At 44.0% G+C, this 16,863-nt stretch overlaps 1 protein-coding gene across 1 annotated transcript in view; it reads left to right on the top strand.

Annotated features, from left to right (window-relative positions):
• The window catches only part of LOC138596894 (stAR-related lipid transfer protein 13-like), a 53,593-nt gene that overhangs the window by 25,992 nt on the left and 10,738 nt on the right, over positions 1-16,863 (top strand). The window contains exons 5-6 of the mRNA XM_069668354.1: positions 12,807-12,878; positions 13,693-13,774. Coding sequence (XP_069524455.1) covers positions 12,807-12,878; positions 13,693-13,774 — 154 coding nt within the window. The remainder of the gene's footprint in view (positions 1-12,806; positions 12,879-13,692; positions 13,775-16,863) is intronic.

Below are 16,863 nucleotides of genomic sequence, written 5' to 3'. Positions count from 1 at the left end.
ATCCCCCACGACTATTACATTTAACACAACTTTGCTGAGTTATAGTAGAAGAATAAAAGTTGATCACATGAAGCTTCTGTATTATGCCTGTAGCGTCACGCGCACGCAGCGCGCTCCCTGATATTTTGGGAAGGTCATTGTCAAATATAGAGCTCAAAACAGCGCAGGCATGTGCTGAGGACAGGCGTCCAGCCGGGGGTTCGGATGCCAGACTCCCTGCAGCATTTGTTGTTGTTTTAATCAGAACAATCGTTTATTTTGTTAACAATAGGGATTAAATGTATTATATTTCGAATTTCATACTGCTTGGAGCAAAATATTCTATATGCGCGCCAATGCAGCAAGTTTTGAGGGTCAGTCGGTTTGCTCTATATTTACAGTAGCCTGGATGCGCAGAGTTGGATGTCTCTCTCTCTGTGAACTGTGCGTCAGAGAGGGAGGAAAGGGAGGGAGAGAGAGATGCAGAGGGCTGCATGTGTCTCCTCGGTTTGATGTAATTACCGAGATGTCTGCCTCTTAAGCAAATTAAACGACGAACATTCCCACATCCAAAACCCCGCAAACCTCCACAAGCCTCGTTATCAATCAAGGCTACTGTGCCTGTCAGGCGCATTCAAGAGCCTAACAGTGATAAATCGCATGTGCAGCAACCAATAGGCTACTTATGCATGGCGGATAATTACTTCGGCCTACTATGATGAATATTACTTTGGTGATGACACCTGCTGTGATCCTCTTTCTCTTAATTTCTCACCCCTTCATCCTTAAGCTAGAGCCCCAAAACCCACAGCCCCTCCTCCTCCTTCACTCCCCCCCTCCCCCCACTGCTTAACCCATCAGCCCATAAGGCACTAAGTTCACATCTGTCTGGATCAGATTTGGAGATCCTTAAAATGTGCACATCTGGCCTCTCCGTTATGCTGGCATTCAGCAGTGCATTCTCCACTGTAGAGCAGTTGTATAGGGAAGTTCCTGCTGGAAGTTGGTCAAATGTTTTCAATCTGAAAGCGTGTGTTTGTGTGTACTTGTGCAGGACAGTGGCCATTTTAACGATAGAAAAAACTACTGCTTTTATTTTGAAATCGCTGCAACATCATGCAATCAAATACAATGTACCTTTGAATTAGCAAAGACACGTGACACTGAATAAGATCAAATGAGGTGAATTTGATTGTGTTTACTTCCATTCAATCATCCGTGCGTTTGTGTGCGTGTGTGAAAACAGAGTACATAATAGCACCTGGATTTAGCTGTAATCCCACAGATTTTTAGGTTAGCAGTGGGGGTCGGATCTCTCTTTGCGTGCGGGATTTGTGAGTCTTAGTTGCTTCAGTGTGTGTGTGTATAAACCTTTACCTTGAATCATCTCTTTCCCGCTTGTCACCTTTCTCATTATCAGTTAGTTTGAAACCTCGCCTACCTCGAGCTGTCACTGCTATAATACAGTAAATATACTCAGCTAGCTTTGAGTCAAATCAAGTGATTGAATAGTGTCTTATTAGAGGCCTTTGAATGTATTTGTAGACAGATTCAGCAGCCTCATTTTGCTTTGAAAGGTATGCAAGTTGCTCCCTCATGTATTTTGTAAAGGATTTAGAGTCGGTTTTGGAATTGTGCTGCCTTAGACGCTCAGGAAAGGGCTCCCTCGCTGTCTCGAAGGCTGCAGGTTAAAGATTAAAGGTGAGCAGGCTTTGAAGCTTTGAAATACTCTGACTGTGGAGCTCAAACTGGTTGCATTAGTGTCATCCTGTAGATCACTAAAATGCTCCTAAAGGGCTTTATAATGAGACATGCAGCTTTTCCTACTTTAAACTTTTCCCCACTTGATATCAGCAGTATAACTTTGGGATGGGTTTCATTAATTGATATCTACCGTGTCGCATTAAAGGTATAATAAGTAGGATTTTTCCTTATATTTTGTCAACAACACATTCCAACTGGGCTCCTCCTGCTGGGCTCTTCGTCACCAGAAGCTCACTCTCACTCTCTCGTTCGAGAACACGCCCACCCCGCCGAGCTAACACCGACAGCATCATGGTTACCTTTGCGCTAGCATGCTAACTGGCGGTTACCGTTGCGTTAGCATGCTAACTCTGCATCGCTCTTTCGCCATGTTAGCTGGTCTGAATGGGGCCCAGTTGCTAGTTTGAACCACTCCCACACTCACCTCTACGCTGTGATTGGCTCAGGGAGCCACAACAGTGCCCCTCATGAAAATGTCCCATGCAAAGCAAAACAACAGAAGAGATGCAGAAGGAAGGGTCTCACAAAGGGTCTGCACACACACTCACCAACACACATGTATAGAGGCCCATAAGTGATGATTTATATTATATTATATTTGTAAAGGTCTGTGTTTTATTTTTCTAGGAAAATCTTATTATACCTTTAATTTTTAGTACAGTCGCTCATTTAAAATCATTACATGATAAGAGCAATTTCTGTATAATTATATTTGGAACTTAATTCATTCTCCAAAAGATGTGCAAGTTAAATTGAGTCACATGATGACATCTGAAATACAAAATGAGGAAGTGTTCTGCAGATATTTCAAAATAAAAGACTTTGGAAATGTTAAGATTGCAGAGTAGGAAATGAATGCATTCTCTAAAATTCAAGAATACAGGTTGTATTAGAAATGATGTTTTCAAATGGAAGGTTCGAGTCATGATTATAAGTGTGAGGTCATTTAATTGATGATCACAACTTTAACACACGTGCATTTTTGATCCATCTTATGTTGCCGGTCTTCAGTCTGTTAATCTCTTCGGTTTCTTTGCTCCCATTGCTGTCTGTATCTGAGTCAGCATGATGGATATTATGTTACTGATACTCACTACAGCCCTGCCCTGTGCCAGTCCATTTACACACATCTACAGTATGTCGCTCGCTATCGCGTTACTGAGACGTCCTGCTGTGCACTGCAGCACGGTGGAGAGTTTGCTTGGAGCTCGGCGTCAGTTGAGAAGTAATTAACCGGAGTCACTTAGTCTTAAAGATATCTGCTTATATTTTCTCCCAGAGTTCCTCAAGAGGGCAGTGTAATCAAATCGAATCAGAGTTTAATATGTCATAATCCAGACTGTTTCCCCGCTCCTCTCTGACAGCCTCCGAAGACACAAAGCTCAGCTGTAATTCTCCTCTGCTGTGAGATCAGGTGCGTGTGTGAGACAGCTGACCCGAGATTGACTTTGCTATGACCTACTTTTCATGTGCGCCCCCCCCCCCCCCCATCCCTGCTCTTACCCCCTGCTTATTACCTCCTTAAAATGAATTAAAAGGACCCCCTCCTGTAATCCCGTAGTCCTGGCAGATCACCATTCTGCCAAACTAGGTCAAAGTATGAACGTCCCGCCTCCTTCACTGCATTCCATACATTTATTCGCCAACGCGGTTTCTGTTTGGCAACAATCAGTCACATGTTTCAGACCGTACTCCCTGCTACTGATGAACAGATTGTTGGTGGTTGTATTGTGATCACGAGATCCTGAGGTACAGTTTGAATTCCTTTACTTGAGTATTTCTTTTTATGCTTCTTTATACTTCTTTACTTCATCTTAGAGAGAACAACTGCACTTTTACTGTGCTACATTTATCAGTTACATTTAAGCCTGATAGATTGTGTGTTGGATCTATTCAGAGCCGACACTACAGCCTTCATAGAGGGCCTACGCTGTTGTGAGCATTAATATTTGTGTGCTAGTGTGTCTGTACAGCTCAGCAGTTATGCCACCATAACACTAGTTAAAAAACATTGGTACCAGCAAGTACTATGAGGGTTTTAGCTTCATGTTGATGTCACCCGGCTGTAGAAGCTAGCTTCACACTAGTGAAGCACAGTGTCCTTGATGCTATTATTATGCTAGCTTACATTTCTGGGGAGGTGCACGTCAGGCCACATCGTAGGCTTCAGCGCGCCTAGGGTATGACAATGCAGAAGTACAAATCCGTCTTTACGTTGCAGATATATATTTAACATTGGTTCCCTAACAAAAAAAGAGTCTGATTGGGGTCTTTAATCATGTTTCAGATAACTGAGTTGTTAGCAGTGCCCTTCCCTTCATGATTTCTTGCATTCTCTTAAGTGACTTGGTTGACTAACAGCACAAATTGAGTTACTTTGAAGCTCACTGAGGTGAAAGTATCCAGTATTTCACATTTAAATGCAAACATTAGAAAAAAGTCCAGACAACAGATACAAACTACTTTTTTTTTCTTCCTTCATCTCCCATTTTTCTTTTAATTTGTCAGATTAATCTAGCGTCTCTTAGCAGGGAAGAGACTAAACCATTTGTACTTCAACCACAACCCGTTAAATATGCTACTTGATACATCAGTATAAACAACCTCATAAAGATGTATCAGTTTCAGGGGGAACAATTTTGCAGATAAAGTACTTTGACTTTTGATACTTTAAGTTGTTTTTTTGGTACTTTTCATGGATTTCGGATGCAAAACTTTTACTTGTATCACAGTGTTTCCACATTAAGATATCGTCTCTTCCCTAAAGTAATGGACCGGAGTACTTCCAACACCACTGAGATAAGTCGTGTATAACATCATGGAGTATGAACTTGATGGATTCAGAGAACTTTTCTTAATGGCGTTACAGTCAACAAAAGTTCTCCTACATACATTCCTCTACACAGTCTCACACGCCCACATGCTCTCTATTGTTCTGCCTTTCCCTTTTCACACTGGCATACGGCCTCTAGGATCATGTTTTTTTTTTTCCAGGCCTATCCCCACTTGTATCACATCTCCCATCCCACACAAAATCCACTCTCTCACACACACACACACACACACACACACACATTTGCCCCAGGCTTGTACCAAATTGTGTCTTTGGCGCTGCGTCAGGAAGCCGGGCAGTGTTCCCCCAGCTCTCACACCATTGGCTGCTCTATCCTCATGTGACCAAAGGAAAAACCTTGTGGCAGCAAAGAGTTTAAGAGTCTTCTTCCCATCCCAGCTGAGAAGTCAGCATGTGTGTTTGGGAGTGTGTGTAGGGGGAGAAAAAGGTCCTATCATCTGACTCAGGTACGATGAGGTTTGTGTGTTTGTTGGAGGGAGGAGGCAGGCGGGCGGGGAGCTGATTCGGCTTCCAGTGAGGGCTTGTTAGAGGCAGGAATTCAGAGGGAGTGCTCACACAACAAGTCATCAGGGGGAGAGGAGGACTTGTGTGTTTGTGAGGATTTGATTGTTGCGTTTTGGAGGCTGTGGACGACAGTATGGATGATGTGGACGCTGCAGTAAATATGACAAATCTGGCTTTTTCAGCATACAGAGAAAAAGCTGCAGGGACTGATGAGATAGAAAACAGTGCACAGAGCGCTGACTCAGACACTGCTGAGGACAGTGCAGACAGCAGGAGTTTGGACATCGGTGACAGCGGGGATCAAAGCGCCAAGGACGACAGTAATGGCTGCGAGAGCGACGGGGACAGCAGCAGCGAGGGGACTTGCCTGGAGGCCATGACACCCTACTGCCAGCAGCACTACCTGAGGCTGGGAGACACCCCCCGACGACGCTCGGCCCTGCGCCTCTCTCGCATCATCGCACGCAAGCAGCTGCTCCGGAAGCTGGCACGAGGTAGAAATAGAGATGTAGAGAGTTATGGCAAAGATGGAATATGAATAGATTTGACACTGCCTGTATTTGTGAACCTCTTTAGTGTTTGGTTTTCTTTTCTCCTGTGAATGAACCGCTCGTCTTTCGCTCCATTCAGAGGCAGGAAAGAGAGCCGTGTGCAGCTTCATACAATGTCAGCTTTGATAAAGAAAGCGATTAAGACATATAAAGGGAGTCTGAAAGCAGCCTTTTCATGTGAGATTGCGTCTTCACCATTCAGGAATTTCTCAATCTTTGACCTATTCCACAGATTTTTACACAACAGCAATGAATAGACCCGACTTCTTCATCTATCTTGTGTTTCATCACGCTTTTAATACGTTCTGGTTTGCAATCAGTCGGACATATGGAGCCACTTCTCCTCCAAACACGTCTTTAGAATATCCCAAAGAAGACATAACAAACCCCTGACGGACTGCGGTGTTGTTGTTTGTGTCTGTGTCCCCGGTGCACAGCTCGTCAGCTTTGTATTCCATGCTTACTTCCTCAACTTCCTGTCACATGACTCATGTTTCCCGGGGAGTAAACAGAACATCCTGGTGCTCAGTATGAAGCTTTGGGCTGCTCTGTTGGATACTCTTCAGTGAGTTGAGTTTATTGTGGAAGATGAGATGCTGTGGTTGTGAGGGTGCCACGTTGGTGCAACACAGACTGTGTGTTTGTTTCTTGTCTGATTTACGGTTAGATTGCAGCTCACAGACACGTGTCCGCTCTTGTGTTGGGTGTTCATATCCCCTGCTGATGAATTTAGTTTCAGCGGGTCAAATCTTGTATGAAGCACCTTAAAAAAAACCAATGTGTTTGACGGAGACAGAGAGAGAGATGACAGCTGTGGCAGGAGGTGAGGAATGAAGAAGCAAGTTTATGCCTGCGCTGCTTTTGGGCGATATGGTATGACTAATTGAACTTTCACTCACGGCCTTTTGCACCAATACACACCGTTCTTCTCTTCTTTTGCAATTTAACTCTCTCCCTCTGACACACACACACACACACACACTCCCCAGTTGCATTCCTGTCCTCAGCAGCTGGTCGACTGTCTGACAAACTTCTAAAAAGAACTCAGTGACCCAGCTAAAGCTACATCTGAGACTTCTCAAAACCAACACTTAGATTCACATTTACTCTATACATGGACTTGTACTATATCCAGATGTGTGACACTATAAAGCACTGTAATCAATATGATAACGATTACCTTTTTTAACAAGGTTACATATCACATTGTGTACACGTCCTTCTCAAATGCTAAAGAGCCAAATATTTCCCTCTGGAGGTGGAGGAGACCAAAACAGAGCGATAAAAGAAAAGTGGATGTCTGGCTCACATCCATCAGGTGGCCAGAAACACATGAATGTAAATGTTGCTCTGTCCGATTTGGTAACAACTTCAAATCTAACTTAGTTAGTATGTGAGTATAAGTCATTGCTTGTTTCAACTGTTCAAGCTCCCACAAACCACAGAATAACATAGAAGCTGTGTCCCAGGTCCAAGCAGGTTTTCATCCTGCAGGCTGTTCAGGTTTGTGACAGGATGCTCAAAATGAAAAACAAACAGAGCGCACAATGCGACGCACAAAGGAAATTACACGTCTGCTCACTGCTGTGAAAACAACTGGAAACATTTGAAGGTATGTTTGTGAAGTTAGATTGACAGTGTGACTGACATGCGTGTGCTTATCGTTTCATATCATTTCCCGCCAGTGAAGGTGTAAGTATGTTGAATTATTTGCGAAACTCCCTGCAAGGCCATAACATGTGACTTTACAACATCTTAATCCTCATCAAAGCATTAAGTGACACTGCGTCCCCTGCATGAACGTCTGCGCTGCTGTTTGTCCTCTCATTTACTCTGGGTTCTACTAAGATAAAAGCTGATGGTAGAAATACTTGTTTACCTGTTACAAGCTGTTTAATCTTCACAAAGGTACATTCATTTACCTGTTTACATCCTATCTGTGGCACCAGTTCTCATATACATTTACTACATTACTTACAACCTGTCTACATTACAGTTACAGTACGTATGGTATGTATTCCTATTTTTAACTTCTGCACTATTTCATGTCTCATAATCTTATATTCTTATATGACAAATTAATCACTGTTGCTCTGCCAAACTATCCAAGCTGAGCCCTAAACTGTTTCCTTACAACCAGCTGACTATAAATGATCACTAAATAGCAAACTGGATAAGGTACAAAATCACAGATGCTTTAAAACAGAGCAAAATGTAAATGTTTGAACTCCCTCTGCTGGAGAAAAGGGGGCATAACCAAAAACCCGACATCATCACCCTCAATCTTCTTGTCCCATCCCAGTCTGTTCTCTCCTACAATAACCCCAGTAACATGTCGTGTATGGGGGCTGTAGTCCTCTCTTGGGGATGCCCAGGAGACTCCTGAACCTGCTGCTGATTTCATGCCACTGTTGATGCAGCTTTACAGTTTTGCAGTGCATTCCTGAGGACTCGACATCATCGCAGATGAACCGGGACGGGACGGACATACTCCTCTCTAACGTCCCTCCCTCTCTTCCTTTCTTCCTCCCTCTCTCCCAACACTCCTCCTTCTTTGCTACTTTTTTATTTTTTATTTGTGACCTTTAAACACGAAGGACTAAGTGCTTTAGCTTATGTGGGAATATGGCTGCTTTCCAGGCTTCCTGAATGTGTGTGTGTGTGTGTGTGTGTGTGTGCGTAGTCTTGTAGAAGGACTACTCAATTCCTGCTTATACCTCTTTAACAACTTATGTTTCTCTTTGTGCCTTGTCACTACTGTTATCTTTAATAGTTACTAATAGTTATTAATTTTCCCGAAAAGGCCTCATTTAAAAAGACTACATATATAAAAAACACATACTCCCTCTTCTCTGCTGTCTATCACGTTTAACTATTATCCCGCTGACATGTCCAGTCCGGGAACTTCCTGTTGCCGTTCTTAGCTCACATGCCGCTCTGGATGCCTGGGAATTTCAAAGCAGGAAATGATGTCATGCAGGGTACTTCAGGGTCCTTGAGACCCGGTGCAAGGCAGACACAACGCTGAGAAAAGCTGTCAGAAAGTCAAGGTTACTGGTGCTGGATAAAAGGCAGGAAATGAGAGGTAGAGGACAAAAAGTCTGAGGCACACTTTAAGAGAAAAGGCTGGGGTGCTTTTATTGTGTAACAAAGCTGGCACCCTTGTTATGTAAGAAATCATCTTACACCCCTTTGTCCCACACATGGTCACCCAGACTCACACACACCCACACACAGTCACACACACACACCATCTGTGTGCCCTCCCTGCTGCTGTTCTGCCGTCATATTCTCCACAGCAGGAGCGCTGCGACATGGAAGGGGAAAGCTCGGTTTGAAGCTCGGATTAACTCGGTCTGATTGTGCGTTTGTGGCCCGCTGATATCATGTTTGTGCTCTAATTAGATTCATTGATTAAATCCTGCACAGAGGAATATCAGAGCTTTGTGTCCACGCTGACAGGAGCTGTGCCACTTGGCACCTTTGTGCGCAAACACAAAGAGACGTTGCCAATACCACATGCACAAACACTACAAGGAAGCGTGCTGTTCAGTGCTTTAAAAAACTCTACATGGGGACTACAGCGACTTCATTATTAGGGGTGGGACATAGTTTAAATATATTGTCGTCCTGACTTGTGCAGTACAATAACCGATATGCTGGTGTCAAATATTTACATATATCTCACTCTCTAAACAGATTTTCCTGCAATTTTGACTCAATCTGTCGCTACTTCATGACTCCTCACGGTGGCGCTTATGACGTGAATGAGGGTAACGTGAATGGAAATTCATTGGCTAAAGAAGAAGCTAATCAGATCCCTATTCATAACCATTGATTACTTTTGAACTAAAGACTAGAGAAGTCAAAATCAATACAACTTGTAAATTGAAGATTAAAGTTGGAGCCCGAAGATCTCAGTTTCGTTCTCTTTGGTGACACCTGTGGTGGTAAACTGTAATTGCGGGAGCATACTTCACATATATCCAGGCAGTGTTGCATGTGTGACGTCCTCGGTTGGCTCCCTTTGTAACAGTTGTAACTCTTGATTTTCCTCGCTGACGGTCGCTTTCCTTTTTAAACTGTTTGCCTTCATCTGAGCGTCGAATTTGTTTCTTTCTCTTTGGATTTTGACTTATGTTAGAAGTTGTATCTGTAGTCATCCATCTTTTCTCTGTTTGTTCAGCCAACACTTGCAGAGAGCAGAAAAGCAGCCACTTAGCTCCGCCTACCTTCTCACAAGCAATGATTGTGATTTTTTCGCACCAGACACCCAGTCCGTAATACTGCCAATGCAAGGCTCAATCAGTGGGCCGTAGGCTCAATCACCATTGTGTTACCTCATTCGGCGATAGATTATATCTTTAAATTATCATTACATATCTTTTTGACGCAATCTGTCACTACTTCATGACTCCTGAATGAGACATGACATGAGGGTAACGTGAACGGGAATTAATTGGCCGAAAAAGAAGTTAATCAGATATCTTGATGTGTCATTATATGATTGTCGTGCAATTTATAATAAATATATTATAATTATCGTAGAATTGATGTATCGTGATATTATCTTCATTATCATCGGACACTTATCGCATCGAGTTACCATGCGATTCCGACCCCCATTCATAACCCCATAACCACTGATCACTTTCTAACACAACACTAGAGAAGTCAGTGTCAGTGCAACGTGTAAATGGAAGATTAAGTTCTTTATGTATTTACAGAATTTATTCTATAATTATTACTGTAATTAAGTTCATTGAGACCAAACGTTTCTCAAACAGGAGAAAAATGCACGTTTGCAAGATTTTGGTCACCAGCAAGGATTTATGACACCATAACCTCATAAGACTAAAGGATTTAAAATAAACTACAGTACCCATGTTTCCTTTTAAAGACCGAACATCATTGATCTGATGTGTTTTTAATGGACAACAGGAGGAATTATTAGGCTTTATATGCAGCTAAAACTTTGTTGAATCAGTTAGATTTTCCTTTTTCATAAGGTTTGTTGACAGTGTGAAACTATAAAGTTCCCTGTTTTTCCTTTTCATTACATCTAAAGTGTCAATGATGCTTTAAATTTCACGTTCAGTAAATAAGTGTCTCGCTTGGTGCGTCTTCCTTCCTGTGGGTTTCCCACACGGTCTGTCCCAACCCAGCTGTCTGCCTGTCTCATCCTTCTTACATTCTGTGACTCACTGGGGGCAACATCTGGACCGCGCTAAACGTCCGCTCTGCTGCTGTGTGTGATGTATGTGTGTGCGTACACGCTGCACTCTGTCACACATTGTTCCGCTGTGCAGTATTGCACCGTTAACCAAAAAGAAAGAGGCCGAGGTCAGAGTCTCCTTGACGGCCTGCCTGTAGGTTCAGCTGACATGTGAGGTTAGCGTCCACCGGTCGTCCGTCTGTGACCTCGGGGGGGTTTGGCGTTTCCAGCATGGAGATGATGGGATGACAGCAGCTCTGGTGATGACAAAGAGGATGTGAAGTCGGCGGTGTCGGATAGCTTCTTGTTGGGGCGAAGACGAAGAAGGATGAGGAAGGATCAGTGAAAAAAGGAGAGGGAAAGGATGGAGGGTGGATCGTGCAGCGGAGTATTTTTGTGAGGGAATGTGACAAAGTAAGGAGCAGGGAAGATACAGGAAGTGTAAAGAAAGGGGACATTTGTTTGGGAAAGGAAACAAAAGAAAAAGAAAAGTGTATAAAAGAAGAATTACTGAAAAGGAAAACAGTAGGAAGCTAGTGCAGCCTAAGGCAGGAAGAGAGGTAAATATAGAGAGATATTTGCATGTGGATCCTAACAAAGCAGAAAGTGCGAGAGGACGCTGAGGAGAAAATTAGAGGGCAGAGAAAAGCTGCATGGGGCAGGCTGCGAGAGGGAGGCAGAGTTGTAAACACAAGCGCTGGAGAGGCAGAGAGGAGGAAAGTACAGAATCATCGCCGCTTGATGGAGAAGCTGGAAAGCAGTGAGTGAATGTGCCATGGGATGAGGAGAAACTTCAGTGTGAGCAAAGATAGAGAAGCATGTCATCACCTGCAACATGAGGGCTTCAAGTAAGTTCATGTATCTCTTTCTGGTGAAATGCTTCCCACCAGAATTCCTCCGTCTCTCTCTCTCTCTCTCTCTGGTCTATTTTTGATCCCAAAACTATTTTTCTCTCGGTGTTGCCTCACATGTGATTTAGAGAGAGGAGTTATGCCGAGAATGCTGGGAGAAGGGATGTAATTGCCGGATTGCGGCGAGAGGATCGTTTCCTCTGACCGTTCTCATCTCTGATGGTGGAGACGGAGGCTTTTTATTGCCCTGCTGAACTTTGTACCCTGTGCGTCTGAATGGGACAAAGAGAGGAGGCTTTTGGAATAGGTGTGAGATAGGGGCAGCGGCTGCAGAATGATGGCTCTATTATGGGTTCTTTTTGATAAGAGGGACGTTATTTTGGTCGATTTAAAATCTGTGTAAAAGCTTGAATCATTTAGCCACTTCCTGTGTTCTTATTTTCTCCTTTATCCATCATTTATTATTTAGAATTCAAGGTGTTTGTCGTTCTTTCTTTGACATGACAATAACCCTTTCTCTCCCTTGCACAGCTTTAATATTTCTCTATTTATAAGCTCATTCAAACGTCTTTGTCAGCACCAAGCTCTGCTAAGCATGTCTGCTCATAAAGAAAGCCTATATACACACACAGACACACATGTACACGCACATTTCAGCAGTGTGAGCGATACATATGCTTGCGGAAAAAAGCTGTAAAACAAACGCCTGTAAAACGTCTCGTGGTGCTGGCGGCAGCAGCACCTAATGGGGGTGCGGTGCCGTGTGTAAGGCCTGTTAAAATCATGCATTAAAAACCTGACTGCTGCTTAAAAAGTGAAGATAATGTGGCTCGCTTCCAGTGAGCTCCCAGAGGAAAGTTTAATTCTCTGACATGTTGGTGCAGTGTTTGCCAGAAATGCCGGGATAGGGAAAACAGACAACACAGCGCTGTGTGAGTGAGTTAATTGTAAACATTGCACATCAAATATGCTGTAGTTGTAAGTCCTATTTAAACGTGATGTGTTCTATAACTCGTAGAACATAACGGGACATAAAATTCATGCATGTGATCAGTGTGTTGATGTGTGTGCTTCTTTTTTCTTTACAGAGATCGAGGCAAAGGAGGCCTGTGATTGGCTCCGAGCGGCGGGATTTCCACAGTACGCCCAGCTCTATGAAGGTAACACACACACAGAGACGTGCACACACACACAGAGTATCCAAAGTCCAGCTGCCTTGTTTTACGCAGAATCCCCCTTCAAATCTCTCTCTCTTATTTTTCCATCTCTCTTTTTTCCTGCCATCCCTCCGTCCTCGTATCCCCGTCTTCTGGGCCGCTTGTTCTATTTCCAGGCCTCAGTTCCTGTCCAGAGGGAGGGGTCATGGGAAAGGCCTTGTTATCACTGCTGGGACCCTCGTGAGCTTCTCTCTCTCTCTCTTCTTCCTCCCACCTTTCTTCTTCTCCCCCATCCTCAGCCCCCTTTTCTTTCACTTTTAATACTATCTCTTTCCCGCTTTACTCCTTCCTTCCTTCTTTCCATCTTTCTGGAAAACCTAGCCGTTCATTCATGCGATGATAATTGAGTCACATACAGTTAAGGCACAAACAGGAAATGGCCTGAGACGTAGCTCTTAAATTCCAGCAACACACACACACACACGCTGAGCCTCTCTGAGAACTGCCGTGAGCTCCAGTAATGTGGGGTTACAGCCGCCGGCCTCTGGGACTCTGTGGCTGCTTCCTGACGCTCGTGATGCCTGCAGTCTGCCGCCGCACACAGCGAATCGCCAAAATAAAAGTCTTGAGTCATTCTGGCATCACCGTTGTGCGGAATGCAAGTTATTTTAGTGTCTGCCAACGTGTTCTGTAAACCCTCAGATGCTGATGACAGGCGTTACCAGAGGCGGTGACAGTTGTTTCCTATTACACAGACTCCTTAAACTGCTGTCTCCTGTCAATCATGAACTCTCTTTTCTTCTTGTTTCTCTCGCAGATTCTCAGTTTCCGATCGATATTTCCTCAGTGAAAAGGGACCACGACTTTTTGGACCGGGATCTTGTGGAGCCACTATGTCGGTAAGAACACATGTAAATAATACACACTTAAGGTGCTTTTCGACTGCAGGAACTTTCCTCAGGAACTAGGAACCTTTTGAGGAACTCGATAGGAGGAACCAGGGTCTAAATTTAGTTACAGGGTGATTGTTTCACCTCTTGAAATTCCCTGCTCAGTGGGTAGTACTTTCCAAAGGTCCAAGAACTTTCAGGGCGGGGCCTGCAGTGCTGATCGTTTCTGATTGGCTGAGTACTCACAGCGTTTTATTTCACCCGCCATGTTTAAAAGCCTGTAGCTGCAAGCTCACTGTTATCATCCTGCTTGGAGATTGTCTATCACCGTGCTTTGAGATGGAGTCAAAGAAGAAAGCGATAAAGCACGATCAAAAACAGCACAAGCTGAATCTCCTCCATGCTAACAGGCTAACTGTAGTGTTGCACAAATGATGATACCGGCCCGTTCATCGCGCTTTATGGCGTTATATCTGTTGCATAGCCTTCAACTTCTTCTTACCGCCACCTACTGGACAGGCGGTGTAGTGCAGTCACTTTTATTGCTTCTCCAGACGTCATTGGCCTGATTTGCATAGTCTTCCCGTGACTTTAGGCTGCTATGGAAACGCAGACAACAGTGGGGCACACGAACCATTTAGTTCCTTGAAAAGAAGTTTCTTGAACTAAAAGTTCCTGGACGTCATGACGTCATTCTTTCAACGTTATGTTTATTGGTTCCACATTAAATTTAATGCTAAAATAAAAGCCTAGGGGCACCTTTATAGACAATCATACTTATCGCTTCACACCAAAAGGCTCTTATCTTGTCACATTCCCACATGCAGTGTATGAACGCTCCCCGTAGAAGGCCACACTTAAATCAAATGTAACACCAGTAAAAGCCCCCTCCTCACTCTGTACCCTGCGTGTCCCCGCGGCCTGGTGCTAACCGCTAATCATTAGCTGTCTGACCCCGACCCTTAATGAAGTCCCCATCCCTGTCTCCTGCTCAGACACCCGGGTTTTGATCTGGTCACCTCCCCTCCCCTCTGCCACTCTCTGATCTCCCATTCAAAGGGCAGAGACCCTCAGGGGGCACATTGGAAGGAGGGTGGAGGGTGGGGGTAACAGGGAAGGAGTGAGGGGATGCCAGTATATTCTCCCAGCTGGCTTTGAGTGTGTGTGTTTTAAGTCCCTCTGCATACCTCTATGATCTCTCTGTTTCACATCTCCTCTTCTCCTCTTCTCATTGAAGTTTCTCTGCCATATTTTCTCTCCCTCTCTTATCTCTTTCTCTCCTCTCCGCTCACCCCCACCTCTCTGAAGTCTATGGTGGAGGAGGGCGTGGTAATTATAGCATTAGTGATTCCTGACAGCTATATTGCGAGAGACTACACATCAAACCCCTGAGAACTGCTTCAGGAGCTGTAAAACACACTCGTAATGAGCTCGATCTTGTTCACACATCTCTCTTCACATTTTTTTTTCTCAGAGCTGTTTAAATTTTAGATTACATCAGGGATGTTGGTAAGAGAAGGGGAGACCGGGGTCGGTTGTCACACTTTTAACTCTCACATGAATTGTCGACACATCTGACGATCGTCATTCTTAAAGGGAAGCTTAAATTCTTTGGATAAATGTGTGACAGTTTTATTCTTTTAACTCATTTTTGCACCAAGTTACTAACAATCAAACACACTCTGACACATTGTGACAAACTGCCCCATCATGAGGCAGCACCTATGGTGATAAACGATAATTGTGGGAGCACACTTCCCAGATATCCAGACAGTGTTGCATGTGTGACGTCCACGGTTGGCTCCAGTTGTAACTCTTGATTTTCCTCACTGACGGTCGCTTTCCTTTTTAGACTGTTTGCCTTCATCTGAGCGTCGAAATTTGTTTCTTTTTCTTTGGATTTTCACTTATTTTTGAATCTGTAGTCATCGATCTTTTCTTTGTTTGTTCAGCCATAGTAGATTACTGTTTACTCGCAACGTTTGCAGAGACCAGAAAAGCAGCCGCTTAGCTCCGCCTACCCTCTCTGGCGGACCAACCACTGCTGGGCGATGGAAAACGCGTCACTAACTGGGTCACTAACTTGTGATTTTTCCTGTGAAAGTCGCCACAGACACCCAGTCCATAATAATACTATATACCGCAAATGCAAAGGCTTTCATCAGTGGGCCATAGGCTCAGTCACCATTGTGTTACCTCATGCGGCGATAGATAGTGACTTAACAGACATTTATTTAAATGAAAATCCTTGAGATTATTAATTTAGATTTTGTTAATTTTGATTATGAAATGCCCAATCATTACTCACACAAAATATCCAGATAGAGATCCGCATGAAAATATGTCTAATATTTGATATCAGTCTGGTGAACTGGGCTGTAACAAGCCCCCTGGCCTCCCATACATAATATATGAAGCACACAATTTCAACTTTCTCTAAATATATTCTAATTTAAGCAGGAAGAATCACATTTAACCGTCCTGCAGCAGCAGAAATACAGGGTGTGGATACAACATGAGCTCTCTGTATATTTTTCTACTTGAATGTTTACTTTGACCAAGAGAGGCTTGATTGCTTGCTGCTTTTTAATGGTATTTTTGGTTCAAACGTAGCAACGAGCAGCCCCCCTGGTTTGCTTGTTTGTATGAGAGAACAAAAAGAGAGTAAACAGGGAAGAAAGAAGGATTTCTCTGTCTTTCAAATCACAGAGGTCACAAGCCCTGAAACATGCTTTTAATGATCTCTTTGTAAACACCAACACGGGCACCACCCTCCTAACCAGCCGCTGTTCAGAGTGAAGAAGTAGAAGTGAATTGGGGATGTGTGAGAGATGAAGGAGAATGAAAGAGGGAGGGAAGTGGAGGGGAGGGGAGGAGCCGGCTGGGTTTCAGGGGGAGATACGCTCTTTAAGGGTGAGGGTGAGGATCAGTCCCAACAGAGAGATGCCAGAGAGGGAAGGGAGGGAGGGAGGAGAAAGGGAAGGACTGAGTGTAATGAGAAGGATGGAGTCAGAGGAGGAGATCAAAGAGGGTGAAATGAAATGAAGAGGCATGACAGAGAGGGGGTGATGAGAAGGAGAGAGGGACGGTGGCAGTGA

This window comes from Semicossyphus pulcher, unplaced genomic scaffold (genome assembly GCF_022749685.1).
Source record: "Semicossyphus pulcher isolate SPU_LCO1_2020_fin unplaced genomic scaffold, fSemPul1.0.p SCAF_10, whole genome shotgun sequence".
NCBI lineage: Eukaryota > Metazoa > Chordata > Actinopteri > Labriformes > Labridae > Semicossyphus > Semicossyphus pulcher.
Note: the sequence above shows the minus strand (reverse complement) of the source record. Positions and strands in the feature narration are given on the sequence as shown.